The following is a 24,443-nucleotide window of genomic DNA, read 5'->3' as shown; positions in this document are numbered from 1 at the left end:
CTGAAGAGTGCAAAATCTGATGCAGCTGTGCATGGTAGCCAATCATCTTCAAACTTCAGTTTGTTCAATTAGGCTTTGGCAATAAGGGCCAGTTCATACTGGTCCGACATATACTCCAACTTGGAGAGCACAAGTAGCATGACATTTCAAAATCCATGGTTCCCTATGAGAGCCGTCTTAACTTGTCCGACTCGTGTCAGTCCAACTTTGGAAAAGGATCCTGCACTATCTTGATCCAACTTAGGCATGATTTCAGCCCATTGATTTGAATGTAAGTCGCACCCAAGTCGGAACATCATCTTAACTAATCCGACTTATGATATGTGGCTTGTGCTCTGAGGATCCTGGTGGGGAACCCCACACCAAAATTAAAAAGAAAAATGGCAATGATCGAGATATCATTCTTTAGCACCAGTGATTCTGCACAAGATAAAAGTAATCCAGGTGGCTACCAAGCCATTGGATTACTTCTACAGGCAGCGGAAAGGGATCCCACCCCCCTCTGGCCACCTTTACTGGGCTCTCCCATGCAATCGGAGAGCCCGGTAAGGATGCATCCAGTTCTAGGCACACAGTGAGAGTCAGAAACAGAAAGCAACGAGGAGTTAGTCACTTCCTGTTTCAGTTCTTTGTTTGATCTGTGTCTGATTTGCTGCATTGGAGACCAGAGGAGAGATTTGGGGTCTAATATACCTCAGATCTCTCCATAAAGAGAACTTGTCATGCTATTACAAGAGATGTTGTTCATCCCTTGTAATAGCAATAAAGTTGAAAAAAAAAAGTTAAAGGTACAGTGTAAAAAAAAAATCATAAAAAATATATATTGCATTCATTATTTTATTATCATATAATTACATATTTCCAAATGATTAATAATCTACAGTGACTGAAGCAGGCTAAATATAACAAAAGACATCAAGAAAACGGTAATTGTCATTATTTGTAAGTTGGTTTAAAAAAAAACAATGGGCTGCTCAGTTTAAAATGCCCGGGCTTATTTTTTGTCCCAGTCCGGGCCTGCTGAGCTGCTCCAGATTTTGTACTGTCCAGTTTTAGTAAATCAACCCCAATGTGTCATTGAGCACCCTCCTTATTAACTAATCTGCAATATTCAATACATTTACTAAAGTAAATCAAGCTTGTAAAAATGTAAACGTACTATAAAATATGACTTTAACTAAAAACAATAATAAGTGCTCTAGCCAAATTTGCCCAAACCCCACCCTAATCCAGCCAGCAATGACAATGTTTAAATTAAACCAATTCTTTTTCAAAAGGAAAATTTTGATTGTCCCACTAAATTAGGTTGGATAGAGGGATAAGAGGATTGATTCTACCTTGGCATAAGAGGATTAATATTACCTTGGTATCTACAGCATACAGTATAATTAGCATGTGACTATCTTCACTAGTGTCCTAGGTTAAGTATTTTAGCTGCTCCTCTATGTTCTTTATTGGGGAAAGAATTATGTAGACATGGCTGATTTCGGACAGAAACTCAGACTCATTCTGACTTCTTACAGGTGTGTCCTAGTGTGTTAGTGAGTGAATGTACCGGGTTTTCTTTTTGATAATGGCTGAGTACTGTTTTTAATTAGTTTGTTTACCTGTAACCTAATAATGACACATTAGAGCTGTATATAAGTGATTGTAAGAAAGGAGAGAGCGGCGCCAGCTTAGTATAGTACAAGTTTATTTAACACTGTTAAAATTGGTGACTCACTGTCCGAGGTTGGGTGAGACCGGTACACAAAGACTGTTAGGGTCATCCATCTTCCTCTTCCAGGATAGTGGTCATAGGAGAAGGTGGTGAGGTTCCAGAGGTATAGCCGAGCCGCTGTGGGGCTGCTAGTTGTCACTGGCCGCTGCGGAGCATGCACAACAGGGCTCCGGCTGCCGACTTCTGATCCCTGATGACATCACTTCCTGGCAGGAGAAAAATAGGGGTTGCACGCGTTCAGAGCATCCGTGCTCCTTCGTCAGGCGAAGGAGCACGGATGCTCTGAACGCGTGCAACCCCTATTTTTCTCCTGCCAGGAAGTGATGTCATCAGGGATCAGAAGTCGGCAGCCGGAGCCCTGTTGTGCATGCTCCGCAGCGGCCAGTGACAACTAGCAGCCCCACAGCGGCTCGGCTATACCTCTGGAACCTCACCACCTTCTCCTATGACCACTATCCTGGAAGAGGAAGATGGATGACCCTAACAGTCTTTGTGTACCGGTCTCACCCAACCTCGGACAGTGAGTCACCAATTTTAACAGTGTTAAATAAACTTGTACTATACTAAGCTGGCGCCGCTCTCTCCTTTCTTGCATCTCTCAGGGCTTCTCCACGCTTCAGCCGGCTGCCGCGGACTATAGCTTCCCTACAGTACCAAACTTTGTTACCCCCCACGCAGCCCCATAACCCCCCCCCTCCCATCCACCCACATTCCTTGTATCACCTTGGGATATTGGAAGAGCGCCATGACACCCCCCACTTTCATATAAGTGATTGTGGTGGCTAGTTCCAATAGGTAATGACTAAGCGCTAATATTTGCGCAATATGCATCTACATCATTGTCCCCGACTCCTTCTGTTAACCACCAGTCACATGATCTTCAATAAAGAGGATTTTTGGAAGTGCAACCATCCGGAATAATTTGTTTTATGTCCGTAATCCTAATTGTCCTTTTGTGGGAAATCCAAAACCTGCAGTGTTGCTAGATATGATATTTTATTGTTAAAATAAAAAAAAAAAAAAAAAACAGTACATCAATTGTAGGAAAATATTTATATTTTAAAATGAGTACGTAAAAAAATGGATAGAAGTTAAATTTGTTCTGGCTACAGAGTACTAGTATACAGAGTTGGGTGCTCTTAATTTGTCACCACTGCAGGGCAGCATAGAGCTAATTCCATTTATCTCTTTCTTCCACCGTTATAAAATGACACTTTAACTCAAATATAGTTCTGTTCACAATGCTGGTGTTCATTTTTTTTATAAACAATTTATCAAAAACAGCAGCTGCAAGCTTTGATGATTATTTATCTCCCATAATTATATTTTTTTAATGAATTTACTGTGCACTTGTTGTTTGTAATATCGGCACAATATTTATATAGAATATTAGTATTACTGGCCCATATCAGTAATGCTAGATGCACACACAAAGACCTCCCAGTCACTATGTAATGAGAGCAATTTTTGTGTGATAATCATTGCATGTAATGGTAACAAATAGCAACAAAAAGCTTTTAAATTGTTCAAAATAATATAGCTGTATGCTGAAAATGCCAGTTCCAGAATCAGAAGGGCAAAAAAATATGAATTTGTTTAGTAATAAACTGAATACATTTAGCACTGCCTGCACAATACTAAACTGTCTATGTGAAACATCTGCATTGTGACTTTCTTGTTATTAAATTAAAATGAAAAAATAAAATAAAATAAAAAGTAAATATGTTTTTTCCCAATTCACATTTATGCGCAGTAAAGAAAAAAAAAATCTCTTCTCAACTTCCTTTTCTTCACTTTGTAATATACCTACAGGTAAGTGTAATATAAGAAATCCCTTGCAACCGATATCATCTTAGCATTCTGACTATCTTGCCTTCCTCCTTTAAATACCAACTACCACTCTTCCCCAAAAACGTAATTAATTATAGCCACCTGCATTGCCAGAACAAGGTCATCCAGTGCCCAGGATGAGGATGGCATACTGCGTCCCTCCCCCCCACCCCCACCCCTCTTCCGGGGCTAATAATGGCATAATGTTTGTACTGTATATAATGTTTGTGACATGAACTTAAATAGTACCAGTGGCAGTACCATCACAGCAAACTGAAGCATTTAAAATTTGTGCACAGATATGGGACTAACAATGACAAAGGAAAAAGTGTCTCTGCATTGGGGGTGTCACTGGAAGGAAAAAAATGTCCTTGTGATGGTAATGTCTTTGCATTGGTGGTGTCACTGGAAGGAAAAAATGTCCTTGTGACGGTAATGTCTTTGCGTTGGTGGTGTCACTGGAAGGAAAAAATGTCCTTGTGATGGTAATGTCTTTGCATTGGTGGTGTCACTTGAAGGAAAACATGTCCTTGTGACAGTAATGTCTTTGCGTTGGTGGTTTCACTGGAAGGAAAAAATGTCCTTGTGACAGTAATGTCTTTGCGTTGGTGGTGTCACTGGAAGGAAAAAATGTCCTTGTGATGGTAATGTCTTTGCGCTGGTGGTGTCACTGGAAGGAAAACATGTCCTTGTGACAGTAATGTCTTTGCGTTGGTGGTTTCACTGGAAGGAAAAAATGTCCTTGTGACGGTAATGTCTTTGCGCTGGTGGTGTCACTGGAAGGAAAAAATGTCCTTGCGACGGTAATGTCTTTGCGTTGGTGGTGTCACTGGAAGGAAAAAATGCTGCTGCTTTGCTGTCACTTTGAGAACTGATTGGCATCTATATCATCTATGTGGGATGAAGTTGGGGAGGGGAGCTGGGATTTGAAGGTGCATGGAACTTAACAGCCCTAAGGGGATTCTGAGGGAAGAAGGGGGCTGAAAGGGTTCTTTAAGATGTGTGGCTATCATAGCAGTTGTTTGACAGGCAGTGACAGGGTGATTTGTTACCTCCTCACTGCCAGTTTTAACTGAAAATGCCAACCCAAAGCGGATTGTTTTGTGTATGACCTGCACAATTGTGGTCAGTCATCACATTTGCATTCACAGTCACATACTGTTTGTTGTGTAAAGCACATTAGCATGAATAAAATAATTTTATTCACTTGTATTCTGAATTCAAGTGTAAATTTGTCATTTTCATTTTCAATTTATGGTTTGATTACTGCTTAAGGTCATTTCTACTGTACATTTTATGATTCACTTTTTAGCTCTGTACATTTGGAGATTATATACTATGATACCTGTTGCCTCGTGTATCAAGCACTGAAAAACCATAGTTCCCATACTAATCGGTGTTCTATCACTATTGGATTTTCAATGTTTTTAGGCTTTGTTTTACCTGCATATTAAAGCCTTACAGCTTAACTGATATTGTAATTGCTGTTTTCGCTCAATAAAAACCTTTGAACATGAAAAATAAATCTTAATTCTGTATATAGTTGGTAATTATATACAGTATGTACATGTGAACAGCCATATTGTCTCAATACAGTAGCTAGCTTTGCAGTTCTAGACACTGATTGTGCTTTCATGATCAATACAAATCCAAAGGCCCATTCACACCATTCTGGTCTGTTTTGTTGTGGTAAATGCAAGGGTGTTAGTGTGCACTGTGTTGCATGTTAACATGCATTGTGTTTGGGAAGCCCATTTATTTCAATAGGTTGTCCAAAGCACAACATTGGACCAAAAATCAAGCATGCAACATTCTCTGCAGTGAACCCCACCACAATAAGCATTAGTGTGTTCTGCTGTGCTTCAAAGTACACCCCCCTGCAAGGTGTATTTGGGTGCTATTCAAAATGAATGGCATCATATTGCACCAACGTGTGTAATGCACATTGCCGCAGATTACTGCACCATGAGTCCTAAAGGTCTGCCAGCTGATTGAAAACCTTACATAGTTACATAGTTTGTGAGGTTGAAAAAGACATCAGTCCATCCAGTTCAACCTATGATGTGTGTGTGTGTTTGCTGTTAACCGTACATTGTATACCCCTGTATGTTGTGGTCTTTAAGGTGGCCATCTAATAGTTTTTGAAACAATCGATGCTCCCTGCTATACCACTGCTTGTGGAACAGAATTCCACTTCCTTACTGTTCTGACAGTAAAGAACCCTTTATGTATTTTAAGGTTAAACTGTTTTCTTCTAGTTTTAGTGAGTGGCCATGTGTCTTATTGTATTCCCTTTTTTCTGAATAGTTTGTTCCCTATGCAAGGGCCATCACCAGTACAGTATTTGTACATTGATATCATATCCCCCCTCAAGCGTCTCTTCTCCAGAGAGAATAAGTTCAGTGTTTGTAGTCTTTCCTCATAGCTGATGTCCTCCATTCCCCTAATTATTTTTTTTGCCCTTCTCTGGTCTCTCTCCAGCTCATGCACATCCCTTCTGAGGACCGGTGCCCAGAACTGGACAGAATACTCCAGATGTGGCCGGACCAGAGTATTGTAGAGTGGGAGAATAATCTATTTATTTCTGGAGTGAATCCCCTTTTTTTATACATGCCAGTATTTTGTTGGCTTTGCTTGCAGCTGCTTGGCATTGCATGCCACTGCCAAGCTTGTTGTCCACTAGTACCCACAGGTCCTTTTCCATCTTAGATTCACCCAGAGGTTCCCCCTCTAGTGAGTAGGTTGCTTTCGTGTTTCTGACGCCCAAGTGCATTACTTTACATTTTTCAACATTAAACCTCATCTGCCATGTAGTTGCCCACCCCATTATTCTGTTCAGGTCTGCTTTTAAGGTTTTCACATTCTGCATAGAAGATATTGGCATGCTTAGTTTAGTATCATCCACAAATACCGAGCTTGTGCTAGATATCCCCTCCTCTAGGTCGTTTATGAATAAATTAAACAAGATTGGTCCCAGGACAGGACCCCACTTTCCACACCCGCCCAATCCGAGTACTCCCCATTTATCACCACCCTCTGGACTCTCCCCTGGAGCCTGTTCTCTATCCAGGTACTCACCCTATGGTCCATACCTATGTACCTTAGTTTGTACAGTAAGCGTTTGTGGGGAACTGTGTCAAATGCCTTTGCAAAGTCCAGATACACCACATCCACAGGCCTTCCTTTATCTAGATGGCAACTCACTTCATCGTAGAAGATTAATAGATTGGTCTGGCAAGAACGATTTTTCATGCATCCTTTCTGATTACTACTAATAATACCGTTTTCATTACTAAAATCTTGTATGTAGTCTCTTAACATCCCCTCCAAAATCTTGCAGACTACAGATGTTAGGCTGACAGGTCTATAGTTACCCGGGATATATCTCAGCCCTATTTTAAATATTGGGACCACGTTGGCTTCATTGCAATCAGCTGACACCATATTTAGTTAAATATGACACAATATTTAATACTTTCGCCTTCTCTCTGTCCTCTGTGGCCAGCTTCCCTTCATCATATTTTATGGGGCCAGTGTGTTCTGGTCTTGCTTTCTTACTATTTATATACTTAAAGAATTTCTTGGGTTTTTTTTTACTGTCTTCCGCTATATGTCTCTCGTGTTCTGTTTTAGCCGCCTTGATTTCGCCTTTACATGTCTTATTACACTCTTTGTAATGCTTGAATGCTGCCAATGACCCCTCAGCCTTGTATTTTTTGAAGGCCTTTTCTTTAGTATTAATATGCATTTTTATATTGGAGCTTAGCCACCCAGGGTTTAGTTTTGCTCTTTTGAATGTATTTCCCTTTGGAATGCACTGACCAATCCCTTTGTTTAGTATGCTCTTGAAGCACTTTAATTTTTCCTCCATGTTCTTTGTTCCCAGGGTTCTATCCCATTTGATATTTTCTAGCAAAGAGCGCAGTTTTGGGAAATTGGCTCTTTTGAAATTCAGTGTCCTTGTGTTTCCTATTACTATGATTAATACCGAAACTAATTGATCTATGGTCACTATTTCCTAAGTTTCCCCGTATTTCTATATCCGTGAGCAGGTCTGTATTGTTAGTAATCAGTAGGTCTAGTACCGCATTGTTTCTTGTCGGTGCGTTTACCATCTGACCCATTAAATTGTCCTGCAAAACATTTAGGAACTGCTGAGCCTTGGATGAATGCGCGGTTCCTTCTGCCCAGTCTATATCTGGATAGTTAAAGTCCCCCATTATAATGACATTTCCCATCCTTGCTGCCAATCCAATCTGTGAAAGGAGGTCCGCCTCCCCCTCCTCCCTCTGGTTGGGGGGCCTATAGCATACGCCCAATATTACTTTCCCCATAGTGCCTTCCCTTTGAAGTTCTACCCATGGGTATTCTACCTCATCCATAGCTCCATTATTAATAGCATCCCTCATATTTACCTGTACACTGTTCTTAATTTACAGACATACCCCTCCCCCTTTTTTACCTTCTCTATCTCGGTAAAGGGAATACCCCTGAATGGTCGCCAGCCAACCATGAGAGCTGTTGAACCAAGTCTCTGTAATCCCCACAAAATCAAAGTCCTCCTCATACATCAGCAGCTTCAGCTCTCCCATCTTGTTGGCAAGGCTTCTAGCATTGGTATACAAACCTCGTAATTTTGACCAGATGCATGCTATATCCATGCACCTTGCATTTTCTGTTTGGCTGATATGTTAACAGTTGTTTGGAAGAGTAATTGAAGTAGTTTATCTGCTTTGTTGCCAAAGGCTAATCTACAATTCTCTACATTTAGGTCTCATGCACACTGGACATTTTTACAGCTGCTGTTTTTGGTGTCAGACGTTTTTTCTGCAGCCAGTAAACTCCCTAGCATGTTATCCTATGTGTCCATGCACACATAGGCTACTATCAGCAGTTTTTTGCAAGGGGCATTTTCTGGCTGGAAAAAACCCCCAGAACTAGTGAGTTTTAAGAGGCGTTTTTCAGCTGTAAATATGTTCTAACTCTGATAAAAACTTGAAAATGTTGAAAAATTCCAAAAAAAGCTGAAAAACATGGCTTTTCGGCGTTTATCAGCGTTTTTGAGCCATAAGCTTTTGTGGGAATATATTTTTGCTAAAAAACGCTACAGCTGAAGAAAGCTAAAAAATGCTGAAAAACGCTACTGCAAAAAAATCTGACAAACGCATTCTACAGCTATAGCTTTCTACTGGTGTTTTGATAATGTCCAGTGTACATGAGGCCATAATACAACATAGGCCTATTCACACCACATATGTTGGGCTGCATTGCCCAACGCAGACACAACACAATGACAAGCTGAAATGCATTATTTCTAATAGGCCCAGTTCACACCAATACACTGCACTGATGTATGCTGGGTGAAGATGGAGCTTGTTGTATTTACATACTGCATGATGTGTAGAAATGTTTTTATGTTATGTTAACCTCCTTAGCGGTATTCCGAGTGTGGCTCGGGGTGAAATTCCAGTGCCATTAGCGGTAACCCCGAGCCACACTAGGGGTACCGCCAGGGAGCATCGCTGGATCCTGGTAGAGGTTACATACCTTGTCCCCAGGATCCCACGATGTGTCCCTGCAGCATACGGCGGCCGGATCTTCTGCCCGATTACATTACAAAATAAATTGACATTAGTTTGCCCCCCAGTGCCCTTTCCTGCAGTTTTACTGTACTTGCTTATTTGTATATATATATATATATATATATATAGATAGATATATACATGTATACACACACATACATATATATATATATATATATATATACTTTAACTTATTTATAGTTATTTATTATATTATCATTTATGATTTAGTGTTTCAAGCTTTATCATACTCGAGATGTTATAAAGAAGAACGCACAGTCAGTAAAAAAAAATCATATGTAAATAGTTGGTTTGGGCTGCTCGTCCTTAAGAATTACTAGCAAAATAATTGTACCGCTTTCAGCACCTAAAATCGGAAACAATCATACCGCCAGGGAGGTTAAGGAAAGAAAACTTAAGTATTTTGTAGAATGTAGTTTGCCACTTTACTTTAAGTTAAAACTTCCTATTGACTATTTAGAGTTGTAGCATTATGTAATATTATGGTTATTCATAAGCAAAGATGATTTTTATCATTATGGTTGTTATTTTTGGTAAGACATGTTATGCTGCAACTGCTGAAGTTATTTTTCCTGCCAACATTACAGCTGCAATGTTTCCTGCCAACATTACAGCAGCTATAATCTTCCCTCCCTCCATATTACATCCCTTTATCCATGTTAAGTTGCTATGGCAGCCCCTCATTACCATTAAGCCAGTGTGTGCTCTCAATAGCCTGATAACAAGAGTGCATTACTTGATCTGTTTCAGGAGATTAATTCATTATACTCCTCATTAGAATACTCATTGCCTTACAAGAAGCCATGTGCTGGGTGCTGGACACGGCATTTGGTTAATTCACTCACACTGTCGCACATGGTATTTTTCAATCAGTTTTTGTAAAACTGCCAAAATCCACATTATGTACAGTATATGAACAGCAAAATAAGAAAACATCACCCAGCAACTTGAAATATTATTTTAATAGAGCTATAAACAGCTGCTGAGGGCACAACTTCCCCTGCACCCCTGAGGTGATGATACCCCCGCCTTACTTTACTGTATTTATCAATCTTGTGCTCAACCTTTTTATAGATTATCAAAACACTTCACTTTCTCTCACATCTGTTACATCATCCACTGGTTAAGCCTACTGTTTAGAAGGCATTGGAAAAGAAATGGTACTTGTCCAATAAAAAGTAGACAAGTCAACGGCTGAACAAAACCCAACAAAGGCTGTGTGTGAGATGTGAGATTCTAGTTAGGTTTTGCACTAGGATTCTATGGATTCTAGTTACTACACTTCTTGAATTTTTTTTAAAAGCAATGTATCGTGTTTAGGTTAGTCACAACAGTTTGCTGTCCCCTCAAAATAACTCAACACACAGCCATTAATGTCTAAACTACTGGCAACAAAAATGAGTACACCCCTAAGTAAAAATGTCTAAATTGGGCCAAAAGTGTCAATATTGTGTGGCCGCCATTATTTTCCAGCACTGCCTTAACCCTCTTGGGCATGGAGTTCACCAGAGCTTCACAGGTTGCCACTGGAATCCTCTTCCACTCCTCCATGACGACATCACAGAGCTGGTGGATGTTAGAGAACTTGCGCTTCTCCACCTTCCGTTTAAGGATGCCCCACAAATGCTCAGTAGGGTTTAGGTCTGGAGACATGCTTGGCCAGTCCATTACCTTTACCCTCAGCTTTTTTAGCAAGGCAGTGGTCGTCTTGGAGGTGTGTTTGGGGTCGTTATCATGTTGGAATACTGCCCTGCGGCCCAGTCTCCGAAGGGAGGGGATCATGCTCTGCTTCAGTATGTTACAGTACATGTTGGCATTCATGGTTCCCTCAGTGAACTGTAGTTCCCCAGTGCCGACAGCACTCATGCAGCCCCAGACCATGACACTCCCACCACCATGCTTGACTGTAGGCAAGACACACTTGTCTTTGTACTCCTCACCTGGTTGCCGCCACACGCTTGACACCATCTGAACCAAATAAGTTTATCTTGGTCTCATCAGACCACAGGACACGGTTCCTGTAATCGATGTCCTTAGTCTGCTTGTCTTCAGCAAACTGTTTGTGGGCTTTCTTGTGCATCATCTTTAGAAGAGGCTTCCTTCTGGGATGACAGCTATAAAGACAAGTTTGTGTGTCCGGCGTATGGTTTGAACACTGACAGGCTGACCCCCCCACCCCTCCAACTTCTGCAGCAATGCTGGCAGCACTCATATGTATATTACCCAAAGACAACCTCTGGATATGACGCGTAGCACATGCACTCAACTTCTTTGGTCGACCATGGTGAGGCCTGTTCTGAGTGGAACCTGTCCTGTTAAACCTCTGTATGGTCTTAACCACTGTGCTGCAGCTCAGTTTCAGGGTCTTGGCAATATTCTTATAGCCTAGGTCATCTTTCTGTAGAGCAACAATTTTTTTTTTCAGATCCTCAGAGAGTTCTTTGCCATGAGGTGCCACGTTGAACTTCCAGAGACCAGTATGAGAGAGTGAGAGTGCTAACACCAGATTTAACACACCTGCTCCCCATTCACACCTTAGACCTTGTAAGACTAACGAGTCAAATGACACCAGGGAGGGAAAATGGCTATTTGGGCCCCATTAGGACATTTTCACTTAGGGGTGTACTCACTTTTGTTGCCAGCGGTTTAGACAATGGCTGTGTATTGAGTTATTTTGAGGAGACAGCAAATTTACACTGTTATACAAGCTGTACACTCACTACTTTACATTGTAGCAAAGTGTAATTTCTTCAGTGCTGGCACATGAAAGGATATAATGAAATATTTACAAAAATGTGAGGGGTGTACTCACTTTTGTGAGATACTGTATATATATATATATATATATATATATATATATATATATCGTACATAGGTATTTAGGCAGAAAACATCAATTTTTATAAGCTTACAAATCTTAATTAAAACAAACTAAAATTCTAATGTCATGACTGTTTATTTTTAAAGGAAACCTGTATTGGGAGAAGTACAGGGATTGACCTCCTTCTAATATTTCTAGTTGCCTGGATTATTTTATTCATAGTCCTTTAAACATGATAACAGCTACCGGTCCGGATTTCATATATGCAGTGGCATACACTTTTATAAACAGTGGTGTAGTAGCAGGGATTGCAGTGATTGACCCCTATCTCCCTCTTAGTTAGATACTCCACTTTTCTGAGCATATATATTGCATATAAAACTATACAAAACCATCAGAGCTAAAGAACAGTAAGCACAACTAGTCCCACATTTGTGATACAGTCAATCATAAAAGATATGACTCTTACAATGTTGTCCCAAAATCTGATCCTCCATCAAGGCCCAGTAATGTATTAGGCCCCTTTCACACATATGGTCCGTCCAGTTCATCAGTTCAGTTACGACAAAAAGTATCAGTTTTTCATCCGTTTTTTCATCCGTTTTTCATTCGTTTTTCATCCGTTTTCTTTACATCCACTACCAATGCAAAAAGGGACCGTTTGTCCGTTTACATCTGTTTTTCGTCCGATCCGTTTTTGTGACGGATGAAAAATAGGGCATTCATCCGTTCCAAAAAATGGACATTGATGGAAGTGGATGAAAACGGATGTTAACGGATGATCATCCGTTGTCATCCGTTTTTACATAGAGATGCATTGATGTCCATTTTTCATCCGTCAACGGATGAATGAAAAACGGACAAACGGACCGTATGTGTGAAAAGGAAGATCCTTAACCACTTGCCGACCGGCGCATGACTATTTACTGTGGCGGTCAGCCCCTACTGGGCAAAGCAAAGTAGGGGTACGTCGCTCGCCCACGAGCCTCTAGGGGGCGAGCGCACGCCGCCGGGGGCACGCTCCTGCCCCCGCTCATTCACTAACATCCCCGCGCGAGTGACCGGCGGCTCCGATGTCCGCCGGCCACTCGCGATCTCCCGCTGGAGAGGGAGAAAGGCAGGCGGCTAATGTAAACAAAGCCGTCTGTCATTCTCCCTGATGTAACTGCAGAGACTGTACGATCCTGCTATGTAGGATCGTATGTCTCTGTGGTTACATCACTAGCCACGCTCCCCACAGTTAGAATCACGCCCCTAGGGATACATTTAACCCACTGTTTACCAATAAAGTTAACCCCTTCCCTGCCAGTGTCATTTTTACAGAAATAGTGCATATTTATAGCACTGATTACTGTAGTAATGTCACTTGTACCCCCAAAAGTGTAAAAAATGTCAGTCAAGGGTCGGATCTGTCCGCCGCAATGTCGCAGTCCCGCAAAAAAAATCGCAGTTCGCCGCCATTACTAGTTAAAAAAACAACAATAAAAATGACATAAAGCTTTCCCGTAGATAGTTAACACAATAACTTTTGCGCAAACCAATCAAAATACGCTTATTGCAATTTTTTTCACCAAAAATATGTAGCTGAAAACAAATTGGCCTAAAATGTTAAAAAATTTTGATTTTTACATTTTTTGGGGGAATTTCATATAAAAAAAAAATGTAAAAAATATTGTTATTTTTTCAACATAGTCGCTCTTTTTTTGTTTATAGCGCAAAAAGTAGAAATCGCAGAGGTGATCAAATACCACCAAAAGAAAGCTCTATTTGTGGGAAGAAAAGGACGTCAATTTCATTTGGGTACAGCTTTGCGCGACCGCGCAATTGTCCGTTAAATTCACGCAGTGCCGAATCACAAAATAGGCCCTCGTCTTTGAGCAGCCAAATCCTCCGGGGCTTAAGTGGTTAAGCAGAGTTACTAGAACAAAAACAAAAAGAAAGGGTGCACCAGCCTCTAGCATTACCATAAAAGTGATTTATTACTGGTTTATTGGATTATTGTTGTGCCTAATTTTACTTACTTTTGTGAATATTTTGGTATTTTGCTTTTGAATAAATCACTTTTATAGCAATGCACACGGCTGGTGCATCCTTTCTTTTGTTTGTGTTCTAGTAATCTAGATTTCATATGGCTGTGATCATATCCTGGGTTTCAAATTAAAGCTCCCTGACTAAAGCCCCGTACACAGGCGTCGAAAATTGGCAGGGAATTTTCGTCCAACGTCCGATCTGCCAATTTTCGGCTTGTTAGTATGATGCTTCCGACAAGCAACTCCGACTTTTCGGTCGAAAAAAATCTGGTGTGCAGACTATAAAATTTTTGTTGGACGTCAACATAACGGCCGATTTTTGTGCAGTCAGTACAGATTTCGACAGGGAAAAATCTGATGAGCAAGTCTGGGCATGCTCAGTGAACAAAGAACACAAAGAAAGCAAACCAACACATGACATCACTTCTGAAGTAGAATTTTGTTGGCCGAGAAAATTCGTGTGCAGTCTAGGCACATTCCAACCAACAAAACACAACTCTGGACAAAAGACGGATGATCGGTCGGCCGATAATCGTTGCGTGTGTACGGGGCTTAAGTCAGTGATTAAAGTAGTTGTTAAACCCCCTCTGTCAGTTGTTCCTCTCGGTAAGCCTATAATAAGGCTTACCTATAGGTACTGTAAATATCTCCTAAACTTGCACCGTTTAGGAGATATTTACTGTGCAGTGTGCCGATGACCTCATCAGCGCATGTGCTCTGAAGGAACGGGCGCCCGTGCCGTTTCTTTAGAGCCCTGTGCCGTGACATCACGCGGCTTTGGCCAGTAGCAAAGCCGGAGTCTGCAGACCCCAAAGGAAGGAGGTTGAAGATGGATATGGCCTCCAGTGGGGACGACGAGGGCTTTGTTTGGAGGTTAGCGCCACATAGTGTGCTAATTTGTGATGCATACTAGCACATTATGCCTTTACCTTTCAGGGGAACAAGAAAAATCACTGGCTTTACTTCCTCTTTAAAGATTTTCATACAGCTGTAGCTATTGAGCTAGTATACTGGGATGATTTGGGTAAGTTATAAAAGAAGGTGGAGTTGTCATGTGGGATTTTTGGAAACAAAGGCACAAGATGAAAGTTGAAGCACTGTACATTAGTTCAGTGGTGCTGTCTGTAAGAGTTCAGTTTGCACCTTTTTTTTTTATAAAGAAGTTTTATGACTTTATGTATTTATATTTGTTGACACTTCCCCCATATTAGGCAATTAGTACAAGGTTGTTTAGTAAAATGTATCAGATGTTCTGCTAAGCTCCACTAATTGCAATAATTAAGCAGATCCATAGAATTTAACTGAATGGAAAAAATCCTTGAAGGCTTAAAGTTGTGTACTGACTTTCATAAACACTAGAGACAGCTACAAACTTCCTCACAGAAGTTTCTTTAAATATTATATTGTTTCATTTCATTATCTTCTACAATACATATAAGGCTTATAGAGATCTTGGTTTATGACTAGGCGTATTGTTTGAGTTTGTCATGACCATGGATTCACAGCAAATCCTGTGGATTTAAAATTCACAAGGTTTGTGTGAATTTGGGGGTTATTTTCTTAAATCATAATCCACCGTATTGCTTTCGAACCAGATGGCTAAGAAGGACCACTAAGTGGACTTTTGAACAATCCAATCCCATAAATGAGGACCTCAGAGCATTCATCATGTCAGTGTATTGACAACTGCTGTAGGGAGAGGTGACAAACTGCTAGGAAGTCACTATAATGCAGACATTGCATACCTGTGGTGCATACCTGTGGTCACACATGTAGTTTAAACCTGTAAAGAACTGCATTTTGAAATAAATTACAAGCAGAATAACTATATTTTCTTGATTGCCTTTTGGCTAAGATCAAGTGTAGTATCTGTTCTTATCAGTGACCAGTAGAGGTGCTATGCTGTCATTCTGATTTTAATGGAGCTGGAATGGCTAGCTATATGGTATCCCTGCTGGTGTCATGGGGGCTCTAAAGGCTAGTACTGGCTGGAACAGAAACCAGGGCGCCCGCAGGCTGTCGGGGCACAGGAGTAATTACCCCAGTAAAACTGGATGGTCCCAGTTCCTCCTGATTTTAGTGGACCCACCTTGTCTGGCCATAGGCTGGGATGGCAGAGAGTCCACGGTGTATGTGCCCCATGGGAGTGGTCACCCTAGGGATGCTCTTAGTAACACATGTGAACCAGCCCATGGTCACAGCTCCAAACACTTTTTCTGCACTGCGCCTCCAGGGCAATTTTTTCCAGGCCTCCAGCACCGGTCATTGCACTTATTTATTTATTTTTCTCCACTGTTTGTCACCCTTTCACTTTTGTGTGTGTGTTTTTTTCACTAGGATGGAGGGTGTGAGTCCCCGGGCTTGCCCTGACATCCAGGGGGAGGATGCATGGCCCTCAGGCTGTTTCCTCCTCTGTCCCTGGGGGAATCTGTCTTCGGGAGAGCTAGTATTCGATGGTCGGCTTTGGCTGATTTAGAGGAACGGGGTTTGCCGGGACTTCTGGCTCGGCAGACTAGTCGTACCTTATGTCCTTGTCATGAGCCTTGCACCCTAGGGGATCAGGGAGAGGTCCTACCCCTTCAGGGGGTGGACTAAAGTAAACTTTAAAGTGCACATTTTAGTGTGTGTTTCACATGCATGTTTTTTGTTCATTTCATTGTTTTTCTGTTTTTAGGTTTTTGCACCACCATGGATTAAAAAATATATATGTATTTGCCTGATTGCTGGCAGGAGTGCCTCTTGTGTAACTGGGTCCTCTTTTATACACTAATATTTGATGTTATACAATTTAAGATTTAAAATGAGTGTACTCTATTACTATAGACATGTGAACAACTATGTGTTGTGTGCTTATGTGTCTTCCAGCATTGCACCACACAGTTAGATATACAAACTTGAAAGATGAATGGTCTTATGGGAAGACCAAATACGGCACTTGCTAATAGATGACTAATGGATAGCGTTATCCGTACCAATCTCTATGGTAAGTATATAGTGTCAATCAAGCATTGTGTATCCAAAAAAAATTATAAATAAATATATATATAAATAATCAAAACCTCCTAGTAGGTAATTAAATAGGTGCCAGGTAGTGCATATGTGACTGGTGAATAAAACCATATATATATAAGGCAAGTACAATCAACAATAATAAAAAATAAATAATAAATGAATATGAATAATAAATAGTCCAGAATAAAAGGTGACTTTAGTGCTCAAGAATTTTTAAATAAAGTCCTTATTGAAGGTGAGTCTTCAAATTCGAAGGTGCAAAGTGCTCAGGCGTGATTGGCCGTATCATCGTACGTACGTAAGTAGATTGGATCACTTGCCAGATCTAGTGGGCCCTATATGCCATATGGCATTAGAACCATTCGCGCTTAGAAAGCCCCCTGTGCTCAGTAGATTTCACCCTTTGATGGTCCTATGGGCTGCTGATGGCTCCTTTAGGCTCCGGGGTAATCGACCAATGTGTGGTATGAAAGGAGAAAGAAGGCTCCAAATAGTGTAGTAGTATTAGGTATGAAAAAGTTTATTTCCCATAAATCGGGTAAATATTGCATAGGATAAGGTTAAAACATCACTGGTGGTGTAGCGGTGCGGGCTGCTCGTCCTCCTCACAGAGTGGCGGGCTGGCTTCCGGCTTGCGTTCCACCTAAATGTGACGTGATGACGCTATGCGGTCCAAACTGACGCGTTTCATCACTTCCGGTGACGTCCTCATACCTAATACTACTACATTTGAAGACTCAACTTCACTAAGGACTTTATATAAAAATTCTTGAGCACTAAAGTCACCTTTTATTCTGGACTATTTATTATTCATATTCATGTATTATTTATTTTTTATTATTGTTGATTGTACTTGCCTTATATATATATATATATATATATATATATATATATGGTTTTATTCACCAGTCACATATACACTACTTGGCACCAATTTAATTACCTACTAGGAGGTTTTGATTATTTATATATATATTTATTTATTTATAAAAAAATTTTGATACACAATGCTTGATACTTACCATAGATAACGCTAACCACGGAAAACGCTATCTATTAGTCATCTATTAGCAAGCGCTGTATTTGGTCTTCCCATAAAACCATTCATCTTTCAGCATTTCTTTATTGTACAGCAGCTGCATATCTATCCATTTATATTCAACTTTAGGCACATAGGCATCAGTACCTTTATTCCATTTATTTCCTTGGCGCGAGGAATATACTTTGTATATTTTTTTATAGATATACAAACTTACCATGAGGCCAGTTGGATATTAGTGCTGTCTGACTGTAAAATCTTACTGAATATTTTACATAGCATTTTAATTGTGGGCTCTGTGGATCTGTCTCATTGAAATTAAACAGACTTATTTCACTGAAAAAAATACCTATACATGCAGTGTATGATATGTTGGGTAAACCGTGAATACAATTACATGTCTTTTAATGGTAATGTATGTTAATTGTTTCAGGTATTCCCCTTGGCTCATGTAAGTGGAAACAGGAAACTTATCACATTAATTAATCCCCAAGCTGTGAATCTCTCAGAGTACAAGGAGAAGCTTGAGCAGGCAATTAACTCATACGAAAGGTACATTTTGCATCTTAAGTATTCTTTTTACTAGACAACGCAGCACAACAACTGGGATTCATTTACACAATTTCTTTCTGGCTCCCTTTCTCAGAAGTCAAACACAGTTTAGCTGACTTGTTTAATAAGGCTAAGAGGAGTGTGCAAAGTGCACTCATATATTACGATTAATTTGAATTAATTTTTTTATGGATAACTGTACTTTGCACATCATCACTGCACGGTGTAGACAGCAACATGTCTACAGACCAGGACTGAGAACAAGGAGCACATCTGTGCCACATACCTGTTTAATTCTGTGGGGCTGATTTGCCAAAGGCAAAAAGGCTGCTTGCTTGGCAAGGGAATTTACCTTTAGCTTGGGTGAAGTTCCGTTGAATTCCTTCGTTCAATCATGTGCAAGTAAAATTACTGTTTTTTACTTTTCTTGTATGCATGTATTTGGGTATTCTTTGCAAAGGGAATTTTTACCATATTCCCTTAACTAAGAACAAATTTCTTTGTAAAGTGTACAGCCGTTTTGCTTTTAGTAAATCAACCCCTAAGCAACCATTTATGTTTATTTATTATTTGTATTATCCTCATGTGATTACTAAATAAACTGACTACAGACTGCTAGAATAAGGCATACTTTGCACCGGTTTCAGTAAGACCTGCCCATCCTTAACCGCCTTAGCGGTAATCCCGAGCATGACTCGGGGTTGATTTTTCATTGCAGGAGCGGTAACCCCGAGTCACGCTCGGGGTGGATTGCAGAGAGCGCAGCGGTGTTCTCTTACCTTATCCTGGCGATCCAGCGATGATCTCTCATTGCTGTGACCGCCAGCCGAGAGTCCCACCGCTCCTCCGTCCCTCCGTCGGTACGATCACTTCCTAGTTCCGTTCCCTGCAGCAGCAATGCTGCATGGGAGCGGAACTAGGGAGGGAAATTCAAAAAAAAAAAAAAAAAAACATTACACAAAACACACTTTATATTATATTATATATATATATATATATATATATATATATATATATATATGCATATATATATATATATATATGCATATATATATATATATATATATATATATATATATGCATATATATATATATATATATATATATATACATATATATATATATGCATATATATATATATATATATATATATATATATATATATATATATATATGCATATATATATATATATATATATATATATATATAATATGCACACACACACACACACATATATATATATATATATATATATATATATATATAAAATTATATTATTGATTCAATTATAATTCATGCGTTATATATTATATATATATATATATATATATGTGTGTGTATATATATATATATATATATATATATATATATATATATATACACACACACACACACACATATCTATATATAATATATAATGCATGAATTATAATCTAATCAATAATATAATTTTATTATATATATTATATATTAAATAATAAAATAATATTATTGATTCGATTATAATTCATGCGTTTGTGTTTCAAATTTATCACATCTGGGATGTCTACTAGAGTCTTGTTTTGGTCAGGTTTAAGTCAGTAATTACTAAGAATTGTAGGCCTATAATGCATAACGCCAAATTTCCATGAAAAGAATTGTACCGCTTTTGGTATGTAATTCCAGACATAATCATACCGCCAGGGAGGTTAATGCAGCCAATAGATGGTTTGATTTTTTTTTTTCCTTCCATCCGTGGTGGAAGGAAAGAAAATTGCTTGATTTCCCCATCACCAAAGTCAGTGTTGATGGGGGAATCCCTCCGGCAGCTCCATGGTATTCTGCCACCGGGGAACCTTCCCGACCAGCAGAACACAATGATAGCTATAACTGGCTGAATTTCCATCCATGTATGGGCGGCTTAATTCCTAATTAGATTCTAGACAGCCAGTTGTGAAAAGCAGAATACACATATAGTAGGACCCCTGATGACTTTGTTCTTTGTGTAGACTGCAGACAGGCTACATACTATATAAACAAATGTTTCTACTGACCTGAGTTTTTGAGCAAAGTTCCCATTTTACATATAAAGAAAAGGCAGAGGAAAGATATTATAATTTTAAAGCTGCTAGTTGTCCCTGGATATACTGAAAGAATGAATGTTTTTTGCTCGTATTATATTTGTGTAAAATGTTTGTTTTAAAAATGCCTAACTGTATGTTAAATATTCAGTATCTCACAGAAGTGAGTACACCCCTCACATTTTTGTAAATATTTTATTGTATCTTTTCATGTGACAAAACTGAAGAAATTACACTTTGCTACAATGTAAAGTAGTGAGTGTACAGCTTGTATAACAGTATACGTTTGCTGTCCCCTCAAAATAACACACAGTCATTAATGTCTAAACCACTGGCAACAAAAGTGAATACAGCCCTAAGTGAAAATTTCCAAATTGGGCCCAATTAGCCATTTTCCCTCCTCGTTGTCATGTGACTCGTTAGTGTTACAAGGACTCAGGTGTGAATGGGGAGCAGGTGTGTTAAATTTGGTGTTATCGCTCTCACTCTCTCATACTAGTCACTGGAAGTTCAACATGGCACCTCATGGCAAAGAACTCTCTGAGGATCTGAAAAAAGAATTGTTGTTCTACAGAAAGATGGCCTAGGCTATCTGGGACTGCATGCAGGGCCGCTGATAGGGGGGGGACCACAGGTCCTCTTGTAGGGGGCCCGAGCACATAGGGGGGGCCCACACAGAGAGGGGGATTCATGATGAACGGCATTTACAAAAATCTTCCTCTAGCAACTAAAAGCTGATTTCTCCCCTTCTCTCTGCTGCCAGCTTTTATCTCCTGAGAAAGAGACAGTTGTCCCTCACTAATCCCCCTCCCTGTGTGGGCCCCTCCCTCCCAGCCCTGGCTCTGTTATCTCTGCTCAGGAGTTTATTTCTAAAACTTTGTTTCTTTCACTACACTTCTTCCTATACTTCTTGTCCCAGCCTGTATATTTTTTTCATCTCTCTCCCCCATTGCTCTGTCCCCCTACTCAGCTGCATTCCCATGGGGTGAAGAATTTACTGTTACCCCGGTTCCATAGCTGCCTGTTATCTTGTGCCAGTGCAGTTTAGTGTGCTTTATGTAGTTGGGCTTCCCACTTCTCTCCCCCAGACCCCTTTCACACTTGTGCAACTTTGCATGACAAGTCGTACTCCATTAATTTTCAATGAACAACGTTCATATCTGTACGACTTCAAGTCGCAACGACTTCAAAGTAGTCCCTGCACTACTTTGGGATGATTTTAATGCATTTTGAGGTCCAAAGACATAGGCATTGCTTCAAGTCCAGTCAAAATCGGGGCAAAATCGCACAACTTTTAGGTCGCACAGGTGTGAAAGGGGTCCCAGACTACTGCCTAAACTATGCAACGTTTTTTACCATCTGACATACCATCCATTGAGAGAGCCGTGCTGTGACCATAAAACTGGCGCGCATGCGTGTGAGTTACATTATCGCAGTTTGGCCAAATGACTGGAGCCCAAGAAACCAGAGAGAAGACCAGATGAATATGGAATCCCTCTTAGTAGTGACAGCACATCGCTGGAGAGATCTGTTTTTTTTTAGGTTAGAAAAATATAATTAGGGGCTCATTCACACAGGTACTCTGGCTGTGTGAAGGAGGGGGTTGGGCTGGAGCCTCCAGTCATAATCGAGGGGGATGCGGCGCCTGTACGAACACAGCCACAGGCCCTTATTTGACAGGTGTGGAGGTGAGCGGTCCCCAAATGCACACTGTCTGTGTCTGGGCCGTACACCTGCACCCCCACGCCTGTCAAATTAGGACCTGCAGCTGTGTTCATACAGATCCAGGGGGCTCAATCCACATAAATGAACCACTGATTCCCACTGTACAGACCACAGTACCCATGTGCATGAGCACCAACACCTCCCCCACACACAGAGATTTATTTATCAACTCAGTTTCATCTTTCAGATTTAACAGGAATTCTGTTAGTTATGTTGTATTTGTGTCTGCTAATAATGATTTTAATGTATTTTTTTTATAGCTTTAATATTTTCTTGAAGGGGGGGGGGCCTGTCAGATAAACTGTATGGGGCCCCGCGATTTCTATCAGCAGCCCTGACTGCATGAGTGCTTCTGGCACTGGGGAGCTACAGTTCATTGAGGGAACCATGAATGCCAACATGCAGTGTGACATACTAAGGCAGAGCATGATCCCCTCCCTTCGGAGATTGGGCCGCAGGGCAGTATTTCAACATAACAACCCCAAACACACCTCCAAGACGACCACTGCCTTGCTAAAGAAGCTGAGGGTAAAGGTGATGGACTGACCAAGCATGTCTCCAGAACTAAGCCCTATTGAGCATCTGTGGGGCATCCTCAAATGGAAGGTGGAGAAGCGCAAGGTCTCTAACATCCACCAGCTCTGTGATGTCGTCATTGGAGGAGTGGAAGAGGACTCCAGTGGCAACCTTTGAAGCTCTGGTGAACTCCATGCCCAAGAGGGTTAAGGCAGTGCTGGAAAATAATGGTGGCCACACAAAATATTGACACTTCGGGCCCAATTTGGACATTTCCACTTAGGGGTGCAATCACTTTTGTTGCCAACCGTTTACACATTAATGGCTGTGCGTTGAGCTATTTTGAGGGGACAGCAAATGTACACTGTTATACAATCTGTACACTCACTAATTTACATTGTAGCAAAGTGTAATTTCTTTGGTGTTGTCACATGAAAAGATATAATAAAATATTTAAAAATGTGAGAGGTGTACTCACTTTTGTGAGATATATATATATATATATATATATATATATATATATATATATATATATATATTTATTTATTTATTTATTTATTTATTGTTATTTTTTTCCCCTACGAAAGTAAAGTTACCATATAAAGTATTTTAAACACCTGTCCTAAGAGACTGTTTTAGCAGAAGACAGTAACGTTTTGCAGGCTCCATGCAGCAGACATTTGTTTAATTATGTTAATGAAATTGGATTAGAAGTGGAGCTTATATCACATCCAGAGAGCTTTAGATTGCACTGTGCAAACTGCTGTAAAATATTAGTGATTTCCAAAAGCCTTTCCCATGTGACCCTGAAATAATAATAGGGCTGATGGGAGATGTGCTTTTCTCATCTCTTTATGTAGATGATAATTTCATGGCTACAAGATGAGATGATGAAGTGGTGCAAATAGAATACAAATTGTATTGGATATCCTTGAAACAGTATTATTTTATTAACTCTTTATTAAAAAATGTATAATGCAGAACAATTTAGTATTTAGAGTGAAAACAGTGCATGATAATTTAAACATTAGAAAATGACCTTGTAGATTTAAAAACAAAGTGGATTTTTGTAGTAATGCAAAAAGAGATAAGGTCCCTGCATGGACGAATGTGGTGAAAGTGCAGTGCACTTTTGGACTGTGGCACTAATTCTAATGCTATCTGAAGTAAGGCATATGGAAAGGCATAGGCAACCAAAAAGTAGAGAGTAAGATGTTTTGAAGGAAAGGAGATAAGCATAGGCGTGCGCAGGGGGTGTGCCTGGGCACACCCTAATCACTACGTGCGGTGCTGATTTCCCCTCCTGGCCAGGATTCCCCACATGTTGCACCTCCCCCTGCAGTGCTGCTGTCTTCCCTCCTCTCCCTGCTTTGGGGATGTTTAAGAATGGCGAACAGTGGAAGGGTTAAGTAAACATATAATTGATCAGCACCATCCTTTTCTAAATGAACACATTCACTCACTGTGTTCATTCATAACTGAAGCATAGTAAACTGAGTTTACTATGCCTCAGTTTGTGAATGAACAGGAAGCC

General features: G+C 40.2%; 1 protein-coding gene across 1 annotated transcript in view; it reads left to right on the top strand.

Moving 5' to 3' along the window:
* The window catches only part of VWA3B (von Willebrand factor A domain containing 3B), a gene marked incomplete at its 3' end in the record, with an annotated part of 264,070 nt that overhangs the window by 119,205 nt on the left and 120,422 nt on the right, over positions 1-24,443 (top strand). Inside the window, exon 19 of the mRNA XM_082245271.1 lies at positions 18,489-18,607. Within this exon, the coding sequence (XP_082101397.1) occupies positions 18,489-18,607 (119 nt within the window). The remainder of the gene's footprint in view (positions 1-18,488; positions 18,608-24,443) is intronic.

This window comes from Pelophylax lessonae (genome assembly GCF_965119305.1).
Source record: "Pelophylax lessonae genome assembly, chromosome: 2".
Lineage (NCBI taxonomy): Eukaryota > Metazoa > Chordata > Amphibia > Anura > Ranidae > Pelophylax > Pelophylax lessonae.
This window is presented reverse-complemented; position numbering and strand designations above follow the sequence as displayed.